At 37.5% G+C, this 12285-nt stretch overlaps 1 protein-coding gene across 1 annotated transcript in view; it reads left to right on the forward strand.

Moving 5' to 3' along the window:
- Positions 1 to 8876, forward strand: part of LOC105438282 (BAI1-associated protein 3-like) — a 29729-nt gene extending 20853 nt beyond the window's left edge. The window contains exons 6-12 of the mRNA XM_031000115.1: positions 426 to 615; positions 1591 to 1635; positions 2365 to 2445; positions 3049 to 3133; positions 3828 to 3929; positions 8005 to 8201; positions 8852 to 8876. Of these exons, the coding sequence (XP_030855975.1) occupies positions 426 to 615; positions 1591 to 1635; positions 2365 to 2445; positions 3049 to 3133; positions 3828 to 3929; positions 8005 to 8201; positions 8852 to 8876 (725 nt within the window). The remainder of the gene's footprint in view (positions 1 to 425; positions 616 to 1590; positions 1636 to 2364; positions 2446 to 3048; positions 3134 to 3827; positions 3930 to 8004; positions 8202 to 8851) is intronic.
- Positions 8877 to 12285: the final 3409 nt, after the last annotated feature.

The following is a 12285-nucleotide window of genomic DNA, read 5'->3' on the forward strand; positions in this document are numbered from 1 at the left end:
GGTGAAGCTGTTGAAGAATGCAGTGATCAGATAAAGACATTGAAATATTTGCTGATAGTGTATTTGAGAGAGATAGAATGAAAAGGAGAAAAGGAGAAATAAATAAACAAGAGAAACAGAGAGAGAAAGAGAGAGAGAGAGAGAGAGAGCGAGAGGGGGGTTGCAACAAAATATGTTTAGTCACCTGTTGAGCAAAATAGAGTATAAGATGATGATGAAAAATGAATAAATTACCTTGAGATTTATTAATGAGGGAGAATACCATTGACTCTTTTATAAACTGGATCAGATTTTAGTTTATCTTTGAAGAGGAACCCCTACTAGCTGTTCCATCTTATACACACCCACCCTTTCATATCATCTTTTCTTAATCCCTTAAATCCCGCTGTTTATTTGTTTTACTCCGTCCCATTGGTCTACTGCAGGTCTGAGCGATCCATTCTGTGTTCTGGGCATCGTCGCTCTGTGGAGGGAGAACACGTCGGAAGGTGAAAAGCACAAGATGTCGCACTCCAGGCACGATCCCCTGCTCGACCACGCAAGCAAGGACCCCCTCTGTGTCACGGAGGTCAAGGAGAAGACCCTGTGTCCGAGCTGGAGGGAACAGTTCAGATTGTAAGTCATCAGATCAGGCGGGTGTTTCACAAAGACTAAGATCGACTTTAAGTTAATTGGACTGAACATTGCAGGCTGCTGTCATGCCACTAGTTGCTCTCACCATTGGTCTCTCAATTATGATCTTTAGATAATATTTTTTCCTCAAATAATGAAATATCAACAAATGTAAATTTTGTAGAATTGTTACCACGCTTTTTACGTACCTTGAGAGATCAATGCCATGAAGTTTTAGAGAAACTAGTGGCATGAACAGCCTGTCATAGTTAAGTCCAACTTAAAGTCGATCTTAGTCTGTGTGAAACACCCCCCTGGAGTCATTTGTTTAGTCATGATCTCACTCATTACATGTACCTGTAGCATAGAACTTTGATAGAAGCCATCTTCAGGTGTGCTCTGCATACACACAAGATGTTTCATATGCTTCCCATACATGTTCATATAGCTTTCGGCCCTTCATCACCATGGATGTCCTCTTTCAGTGCCGCTAATTTTCAGGCTTGTACAACAACATCAACCTGTAAATGTCGCTTCTCAGGCTCTTTAAGTAAAAACAACCTTTCTCTTTTTTGTTGAGGAGTTGAATAGTTGGATAGTTGGTTGTTATGTTGGTAGACTATGTTGCATTATGCTGTGCAAACAGAACAGCTCTATTGTGTCACCAGGAGGCTATCTTTTGATCTAAGTATAAACTATGCTGTATATGGCAAGGAGAATCAAATGCATCCCCCTAAACGCTGTCCAATCCTAACTAAAAGAATGCAACAGTACATATACAATAGGAACAACAACAACAACAAGAACTGCAAAGTGAGCACACAGCAAACAACAAAAACAACAATAACATCAACAATTAACAACACCAATCATTTATTTTCTTCTTGTCATAAATTCTTAAAAGTAGCATTTTATCTGACAGGCACTTTACACATTCATGTACCGTATTCTTATCTCTGCATTAATCTTTCTCTGCAGTGATGTTGGTGATGTCAACAATGAACAGCTGCAGGTTGAAGTTTGGTAAGTTCTACTCATTCTTTCTCCCCCCTCCCCCTCCTCTCTCTCTCTCCCTCCTCTCTCTCTCCCTCCTCTCTCTCTCTCCCTCTCTCTCTCCTCTCTATCTCTTTCTCCCCCTCTCTCTCTCTTTCTCTCTCTCCCCTATCTCTCCTCTCTCTCCCCCCTCTCCCCCTCTATCTTCCCCCTCTCTCTCCTCCCCCCTCTCTCTCTCTCTCTCTCTGCAGAATATGTATGCCCCATTCATTTTCCCTTTGTACATGTACATGCTAAATGAACATGTTTGGTGTCGGGATCATAGTTTGTGCATGCTGACCTTACTTTGCAACAGTTCCATTTCTCGTAAAATCTGATATCAACAATGGAAAAAGGAAAGTACGTTTAACCTAGTGCCCACATTTACTTTTGGAATTGGGTGTAAAATTAGGAAGATTTGACAAAAGATCAGCAAATTTTGCAGTCTAATAAAAGAAAATTAGCTTACCGACAATGGTCTGGAAATCCTCATTTTGAGAGAATATGTTATCAAAATTGTAAATTAAAGGTGATACAAACGGATTGTAGATTTTGACTTGCAATTTATGCAATAACCTAACCTTTGATGGATAAACATGTGGTTCTCCTCAATTTACCACTTATTGACCCACAGCTTTTGTTTACAATGCTTGATCTTATTTCTTGACATCATTATTAACTTTTGAAATCTTTCATTTTTTGTTCCTATTTATATTGCAGGGATCATGATGAGAACTCATCAGTAGGGCAACTTATAAAGAAGAATGCAGGAGATGTTTCCAATCTGAAGGGTATGGGAAGGTATGTTTTTATTAATAGATTTGGTTCCTAAAACAAGAAATTGAGAAGAATGTTGTGCTGTGTTATGGCTTGTTCAGATATGACGCAGCCAAAACCACAGCGTTTCTTTTCTCCTTCATACCTTCATACGCTTTGCATTTCTGTTTTTTTTTGACACAAAGCTCAGTGAATACACAAAGCGGTAAACCACCGCTGATAAAACTGCCACATTTTTTAAGGTGTAAAATGAATGACAACTGCGCGCAACAAAGAACTTATAAGTTCTTTGTTGCGCGCAGTTGTCATTCATTTTACACCTTAAAAAATGTGGCAGTTTTATCAGCGGTGGTTTACCGCTTTATCTGAACAGGCCTTAAGTTGTACAATGCCATGAATTTGATGAACATGGAGACATGGGGCCCCATCATATAAAGAGTCCTCCAATCAATCGCAAATTTGCAGTCTCCTTTCTCAGGAATGATTTGAATCATGCAAATGGAAAAACCTGACCTCTATGTCTGACATAGAGCCTAAAAGCTACCCATTCCTCCTGGGAAGCATTACATTGACCCCTTAATAGGCATTACAATATATGTTAATGTCTTGTTTTCCTCTGCTTCGTAGATTCTTCAAGGAGATAGCTCAGTCAGCCAAGAAGGATGGAAAGAACCTGGATGACTTCCTAGGATGGGTTACCATACCACTCAATGTAAGTACCAGTACATGCTATGTGGAGCATCTTACCATTAAAGGGATTTGGTAACTTTACCTTAGATTCTGAAACGAAATCCTGGATTTAGCTCATGCTACAATGATAATTATAAACCTTTAGGTCAGTCAGGAACCTCATGACTTTTACAAGCCGATCGCGTGTCTGATTATAAAGGTATTTATGATTGGAAATAATATCAAACTTGCGTTTTCCTAACGGGTTTTCATGACACTATTGGGTGAAATGAGTATGGTAAAACTGGTCACTCAAAGATTTTTACTTTTTTTGAGGCACTTCATGATCATTTTGAAGCACAATTTTGTTAGGGCTTCAATATTACACCACATCATAGACGCTGATAATACGTTAAATAATTGTTAAACGATGCCTTTAAGATCTATACGCAGTAGAAGTAGTACAAGCTGTAATTGTATTTTTGACACCAGTAGGACATATCTTTTTCTATACAGTATGTTTAATGTTTGGCAACCATGTCAGACTTCAGGGAAACATAGATGAAAAAATAAGTCTTCAAATGCAACAGATTTGAGCTACATGTGTGGTTGTGTTGTTGCAGACATCCATGCAGTTATCATTTTGCTAGGTTAAAATTTATGATCACTTCATGTTATAAAGATGTTCTCTCCCGATAGAATGAAACTTTTTTTCTTCTGTTTGCATCCCTCTACAGACCATATCGAGTCAAGGTTTAGAATGTTCTTTTCCTCTGCAAAGCCGGGGAAAGCGTAAGGTGGAAGGAGAGCTCAAACTGAAATTACAACTTGCACTCAAGGTACAGTGTATGTAGTAAACATAGATCACAAACTATGTCATTGCTATTCATACTGAGCCTATCATTTGGTTTTTATACTTCATTAGAATTACTGGTACAAAAACCTTAGAGAGAAGGTTGAGTTCTGGGAAGAGATGAAAAATAATTTGTGAGCGTTAATTGTCATTGTTATTATGCAAGTGTGGAAGAACATCTGATAAAACATGTTCCCTGAAAAGCATGGCTTTTCAAATGGCTTCATATTCTAAATATGGTATATAACATCGTAAAAATCAGGACGGATTTTTACGGCTCGTGTTGGTGTAGTCCCATATACATCTTTCTGTGTACAATGCTTGAAATTTTACCAAGACTTGGCCAAATGTCTTGTCATTTTGATGATTCCAGAACCTTGCAATACACACGAATACTTATACAGTATGCTAGATGATAAACCTTTTCTGATTGATTCCACACCGTTTCTTTTACAAAGCAATCGCATGATCAGAACTCAACTTTTTTTTTATACCATTCATTACTCATCATTTTGAATAAGCATGTTTTTTTTTTTATTGTTAAAGCCAATTTATATAACAATGAAGCCTACTGCTATGTGTCAGTTTTTATGAAATTCCATACCAGTAGTTTAGCAGTTGTGTTGGTGGATGTCACTTCAGCATGTTATTTGTATCGTCCATCTATAACTTGTGACAGCACTAGCCTCTTTTTTTAAAATCTTGATATTTATTGACAATTTGCATGTCTCTTGTACACAGTGGCATATCTAGAGATTAAGGCGCCCAGGGCAAACAATGCAATTGTGCCCCCGCCCCCACTGGCCAAACTTATCTACAAAACTTTTACAAGCAAGAGAGATACCTAAGTGCCTGAGCAACAGGAGTTTGCCTTTTTTAATCCCTAAAACACATGTTGTCATTGATTTTTTGTATTTTAGACCATCAAACAAAAAAAAATTATTATGCAATTTATTCTCTGCCCCCCCCCCCTAGATAAGCCACTGATTTTACATGTATCCACCTTTATCAATCAGCTTTCTTACATTTGTGCAATACTTTGATGTGATATGAAGAAGTTTTGGATAACAAGCAAAATTGTTAAACTTCATGTCCCAATTTCTGTTCTAGCTTAGCATTATAGATTGGGAAACTCACTCTTGCATGAATACACTCTTTCGTTTGTTTTCAACCTTTTTATGCCTCCTTTACGAAGTAGCCGGAGGCATTATGTTTTTGGGTTGTCCGCCCGCCCGCCCGTCCGTACGTACGTCCTGTTCTTGTGATCGCGTTATCTCAAGAACCGACTGATGGATTCCTGCCAAACTTTGGTCATGTATGTAACTTGCAGAGCCAATGAATTGATTAGATTTTGGGGTTACTCTGTCGAAGGGCAAAGGTAACAGGGCTCATTATGTATGCACAAATAGCCTGTGATCACATTATCATTAGAACAGATGGACAGATTATCATGAAACTCAGGACATGTATGTATCTTGCTGATGCAATGAACTGATTAGATTTTGGGGTCATGAGGTCAAGGTTAAAGGTCATGGGGCTCATTATGTATGCAAAAATAGCATGTGATCGGATTATCATTAGAATGGATGGATCGATTACAATCAAACTGAGGACATGTATGTATCTTGCAGAGCGGATGAACTGAGTAGATTTTTGGGTCATGAGGTCAAAGATCAAAGAGAACCTGTTAATGGATTACAATTGAACTTGAATTGCTTCTGTTTTGGTTTGTAAAATTGCTCTATGATGGAGGCATCATTTTCGACTGCGCGCAGTCGAAGTTGCATCTAGTTATCTCTGTTTTCATCAATTCATTCTTGAGTTCATGTCCATGGTGTCTGTCCTTTATTCTTCTTCTATTTTTGCAATTCTTCTGCTTAGAATGAAGAAGTTCTTGATAATAAGCAAGAACCCAGAACTTCATTCGATCCTAAGAAGAGCAAAGAAGAAAGTCTAAAAAAAGTCAAGAAGAAAGGCTCCGATAAATTTTCTCAGTTTAAGAAGAGCAAAGTCCATGTAAGTTGAGAGTGTTTGAAAGAATTTTGGTGGAATGTTCTGTTTTTGTTCACAAGATTTGAATAACACCTTTTCTGTTTACCATATATTTGACTTTAGTTTTCATAGTGGTTCTCAGTTGATTAGCTTGTATTTGGTGGTAGTTTGAATGTCTTCTTATGCTCCTTGGGCGCCATTTTAATGAGATCAGTTCACATATATCAATGCATGTTTCTTCTCCAAAAGCTTCCATTCATCTGAATACAGTTGATTATTAGCTGCTGATATGTTGGCCAAGCCTCTGACAATCTTTCGAGACATCACTCGTAAATTTGTGTTTTTAGAGCCAGGCAAGACATATGACTACGTATGTGAACTGATCTTTTACAAATCAATGGATTCTGTGATTGATGTGATGATTGTATTGAGCATATTAGTCATGCAAGTTCATGTGCATGTGCATGTATGGTTGTTCAAATCAGTCGCAACTCTTTTTAGATGGGGCACTCTTCTATTTCAATAGCCTCTTGAGCTCCACTTGTGCAAAGTGAGTTTTATGTGTGTTTGTGTTTTCAACAATAAGTGTATCTTTCATGTGTAGATGTATAGAAAGTGTTAATTTCAGAAATGCATGAAGCATTTGTTGTAGACTAGACGTTGTGTAGTGAAATTGAAATACTGGTAGTTGCAAATCTGTAGGACAATGTTAGAGCTGGCATCCCTGTCATGTTCATTTACACTGTTTTGTATGATTTATAAAAGTGGATTTCACTACCGTCACATTCTGAGTCAATGTTTGAACTTTCAATTCTTTACTCACTCTGCTAAAACAAACTGTTTTAATTTTTTTTTCTTCACACCACATTCTTAATTGCCAGCTTTGCTATTGATTATCTATTTCTTTGTAGCTTTAATATATTGAATTTTTGTTTTCTTTGATTGGATTTAGTCACTTTTTATTTCTGTAGATGCGTGTAAGCTCATCAGCTTTCTGTATATGTCCTCATGATCATAGTGGGGTCTGTGCACTTTACTTTTGTGTCATTGCTTTGATTATTTGAAGTTAGACTTTGTGGGTAATTGTAAGTGTGACTTTGATGGTTTCATGTGTTTAGAAAACAGAGACGAAAAGTGTTCTTTTAAGTTGAAGTGATTAACATTGGCTAGTCTGATTAACATGTTTTAGTTTATAGTGAGGGGGAGATAACAAATGAAATGCTTGTCCAATTTGTTGAGAAAAGAATAAATCCAACAAGAGATGTGTTGAGGAAGAAAAGACTTGGTCATATGATGGACAGGATAAAGATGCCTCAGGTAATGCACTGAACATGTAGAGGGATAGAGGTCGGCGAGACCGATTAGCTAAAGATGGTGGGGAAAAGAAAAGGGTGAAAAGAACTATTTATTCTCTGTTTTCAATTTTTGTTGTTGCAGTATTTCAATTTCGCATTTTGCAACATGTTTTTTTTTTTTTTTTTTTTTTTTTCTGTAATACTATCTATACACAAAAAAATGATTTATATGGGATGTTAATAGTATATTAAACAAGAAAAGCTGCAGAAAGGACAGTCATATATTTTGTCTTTGGGTGAGAAGGCTAACACCCGCTGTAGGAGGAGTAGAATGACACCACCAAAATGACTTCAGACTGACTCCAACCCAACAGATTTTTGGCCATATATGTAATGTACTTTTTGTTGTTGGTCTATTGTCAATCTGGGGAGTGTTTCACAAAGACTAAGATCAACTTTAATTTGGACTTAACTATGGCAGGCCATTCATGCCACCGTTTTCTCTCACCATTTACTGGCATTGGTCTCTCGAGGGACTTACAAATCAAGGTCACAAATCTACAGAATTTACATTTTATGATAGTTCATTATTGAAGGAAAAAATATTATCTAAATATCATAATGGTGAGAGCAACCAGTGTCATGAATGGTCTGCCATAGTTAAGTCCAACTTAAAGTTGATCTTAGTCTTTGTGAAACACTTCCCTGGTGTCAATCCTGTCGGTGTGATTGAGGTACGATTGTTAAAAGCTTGCTTCATTTGTTCGTTTATAGAAGGATGCGCCCAAGGCCAGCACGGAGGCCATGGGGGCCGCCCACCAGTACCTCTGGTACAACTTCACCCATCATGAGGTATGTGATAACTCCATGACAGGGAAAAGATGGAGTGGTCAGCTTCCTCCAGCACCCAGGGCAGTCCTGCATCAACTCGCTCAACAACAGCAGCTACCAGAAATCTACCAGCTTGCCAGGTATTTAAATCAACTTCCTACACATTGTACTTCTCTTGAAAATATACATGTATTAAAACCTTACTGCACTACTTATAGCTACTTGTGCCCTCTATATAGCAAACAATGCCTAATCGGTGCCTGTTTGTCCCCCATGAGCCCCTTTTTCTTATGTTAATGGAGAGCTGATTTGATGAGATAACCACCTGTCAGTGACCTTGCACGGAGGTCTAATCCCCCTGGCCAAACCAGTACAGACAGGCTTTAATATATTAATAAAGTCAGAGGGTTCGCATATTGTGTAAATCTGCCTAAATAATAAGATGCCTGAGAAATTAAAAAGAGAACATCAACTCAACTTGAGTTTTGAGTAATTTGTGTGCTGAGAGAAAAAATTCTGTAAGAAATATAGGTTAAATTGTGTGTAATTATACAAAGATATAAGTGCTAAGAAATATCTACACATTATTTTTTCATGATGGTGAATAGCATACAGTCAACAGTGCGTCTTACCTATGTCTATTTGATGGTCATGTGTCGCTATTTTTCTTGAAACAGTCAGCAGTGTGTGTTGCCTATCTTACTTGCACAGAAGTCAAGTATATACACTTGTTCTTGAGTTTTCAATATCCCTATTAAATAATGCTATGTTACTCATTCTCTTGATACAGCCAGTCGATAGCATACAGTCAGTAGTGTGTTTTGCCTACTTGCACAGTAGTCAAGTATATACACTTGTTCTTGAGTTTTCAATATCCCTATTAAATAATGCTATTTTACTCATTCTCTTTATACAGCCAGTGGATAGCATACAGTCAGCAGTGTGTTTTGCCTACTTGCACAATAGTCCGATATACACTTGTTCTTGAGTTTTCAATATCCCTATTAAATAATGCTATGTTAATCATTCTCTTTATACAGCTAGTGGATAGCATACAGTCAGCAGTGTGTTTTGCCTACTTGCACAGTCGTCCGATATACACTTGTTCTTGAGTTTTCAATATCCCTATTAAATAATGCTATGTTACTCATTCTCTTTATACAGCCAGTGGATAGCATACAGTCAGCAGTGTGTTTTGCCTACTTGCACAGTAGTCCGATATACACTTGTTCTTGAGTTTTCAATATCCCTAATAAATAATGCTATGTTACTCATTCTCTTTATACAGCCAGTGGATAGCATACAGTCAGCAGTGTGTTTTGCCTACTTGCACAGTAGTCCGATATACACTTGTTCTTGATTTTTCAATACCGCCATTCAATAATGCTATGTTACTCATTCTCTTGATACAGCTAGTGGATAGTATACAGTCAGCAGTGTGTTTTGCCTACTTGCACAGTAGTCCGATATACACTTGTTCTTGAGTTTTCAATACCGCCATTCAATAATGCTATGTTACTCATTCTCTTGATACAGCTAGTGGATAGTATACAGTCAGCAGTGTGTTTTGCCTACTTGCACAGTAGTCAAGTATATACACTTGTTCTTGAGTTTTCAATATCCCTATTAAATAATGCTATGTTACTCATTCTCTTTATACAGCCAGTGGATAGCATACAGTCAGCAGTGTGTTTTGCCTACTTGCACAGTAGTCAGATATACACTTGTTCTTGAGTTTTCAATATCCCTATTAAATAATGCTATGTTACTCATTCTCTTTATACAGCCAGTGGAAAGCATACAGTTAGCAGTGTGTTTTGCCTACTTGCACAGTAGTCCGATATACACTTGTTCTTGAGTTTTCAATATCCCTATTAAATAATGCTATGTTACTCATTCTCTTTATACAGCCAGTGGATAGCATACAGTCAGCAGTGTGTTTTGCCTACTTGCACAGTAGTCAAGTATATATACTTGTTCTTGAGTTTTCAATACCGCCATTCAATAATGCTATGTTACTCATTCTCTTTTTACAGCCAGTGGATAGCATACAGTCAGCAGTGTGTTTTGCCTACTTGCACAGTAGTCAAGTATATATACTTGTTCTTGAGTTTTCAATACCGCCATTCAATAATCACTATGAACATGACTGACAAAGAAAGCGGACAAAATATATAGTTCCTCAGGTAGACAAAGGAACATCCCTTCACTGCTATTATATAAAAAAATGTGTAGAACAGGTGTCACATGCATATTCACCTTTTTACATAATAGCAGTGAAGGGATGTTCCTTTGTCTACCGGAGGAACTGTATATTTTGTCCGCTTTCTTTGTCCGTGGTGTTCATAGTAAGGATATATTGACTGCTTTGAGAGGCATAGTGGTTTCTATAGGGTCAAGGGAAACTCACAACCTGCTATGACCCCAAGGCGCTTGCGCCGCGGGGTCATAGCAGGTTGTGAGTTTCCCGAGACCCTATAGAAACAACTATGCCTCGAATATTAAAAGCAGTCAATATATATTTTATATACCGAAAAAAAGGAAAAAGGTCCGTGTTGACATTTCGCAAGAACTCTTCAAATATTTTAATGCCGTATTTTGCTGCATACTTCGTATTTTTGCTATCAGCAGAATCGATTAAGTCTTGCAGCTGAATGTCATCCATAAGTTGAAATCTTGGCATAGCTGTGTCCTCCATTTTGCCTCTTTATTGACAAAAAAATTGGAAACAAAAAACCCCAGTATTTTGCGATCGAGACTAGTACACAAAATGGCGATCGGTCGTCTGCGCTGCGTGGATTGGTAGATTCGTCGCCTGAATGCAGCGACCAAAATCGAATTGCACTCAAACACCGTTAACGGTATTGCGCATCGGTCATCGCACAAAAGAAACTTATACGGTAACACGTAAACCAAAATGGGGATCGCAGCAAAATGACGTCACGTTTCACAGCCATGGAAAAAGTGCTATGAAAAATGGATATAAACCGGTAGAGCCGGGAAAAATGACTATGAATTTCAATTAGCGGGCATGGTTAAGAACATGACTGCATTTTCAACCAATCAGAAGACAGGATTAGTAAAGAATCTTAAAATGAGGTATATAATGAATGCTATGTTACTCATTCTCTTGATACAGCCAGTGGATAGCATACAGTCAGCAGTGTGTTTTGCCTACTTGCACAGTAGTCAAGTATATACACTTGTTCTTGAGTTTTCAATACCGCCATTCAATAATGCTCTGTTCCTCATTCTCTTTTTACAGCCAGTGGATAGCATACAGTCAGCAGTGTGTTTTGCCTCGTCTAGACCTCAATGTTATGCTATCCATCATCACAGGCATAACTAACCTCTGGGATAAGGGCCCTCCAGATGAACAGATGGTAAGTAGGGGGTACTTAGATTTGGTTTGGACGGAGGTGTGCCGCTGAAGCCTCAAAACCCCTACCCATTTTTAAGGGTCATTTTGGGGGATTTTTCTCGAGGTAAAGCCCATTTTTCACAATTTTGGGGTGTTTGCCATGCAAACACACAATATTTTGAGATTTTGAAAATGTTTAAGGATTTTTTTGTGAAAAAGTGACCCATTAGAGCCACATATTATTATTTTATTATTATTATTTTTTGTTTTTATCTTTCTTTTTCTTCATGTTTGTATTTAGATTGTTCATGTGGTATTCTCCACTTTTCATGTATGCTTGCCATATTGTATAATATTGTATTTATGTTTAGCATAGGCTAGGTTTAGATCATTCCTATTTATCGTTATACTTTTATATTGTTGTTTTGTTATATTCTGTATTCTTTGTATTATTAAGCTAGGTTTGTATTCTTTATTATGTATCATTATCATGACATGTACATGTGTTGTACTCTCATACCCCAGAAGGGGGTCGAATGAGTCAATAAATTCTATACTACTTCTACTTCTATATTAAAGCTAAAAACCAGTTATGGTCATGCAATTGCATAGTGAAAGAAACGTTGTGAAATCGATCAGAAAAGGTTGATCATCTAGCATAGATGTACTGCAAGGTTCTGGAATCATCAAAATTATAAGAAATTTGGCCAAGTCTTCATCAAGTTAGAAGCACTGTACACAGAAAGATGTATATGGGACTACACACACGTGCGCGACACGTGCTTTTGTATCTCTCAACAGTATATAGATATACTAATTTACCAAATATATCAATTAGTAGGCGGTTTCCCGTCAACATTTTT

The sequence above is a fragment of the Strongylocentrotus purpuratus genome, unplaced genomic scaffold (genome assembly GCF_000002235.5).
Source record: "Strongylocentrotus purpuratus isolate Spur 01 unplaced genomic scaffold, Spur_5.0 spur5_contig_861, whole genome shotgun sequence".
Lineage (NCBI taxonomy): Eukaryota > Metazoa > Echinodermata > Echinoidea > Camarodonta > Strongylocentrotidae > Strongylocentrotus > Strongylocentrotus purpuratus.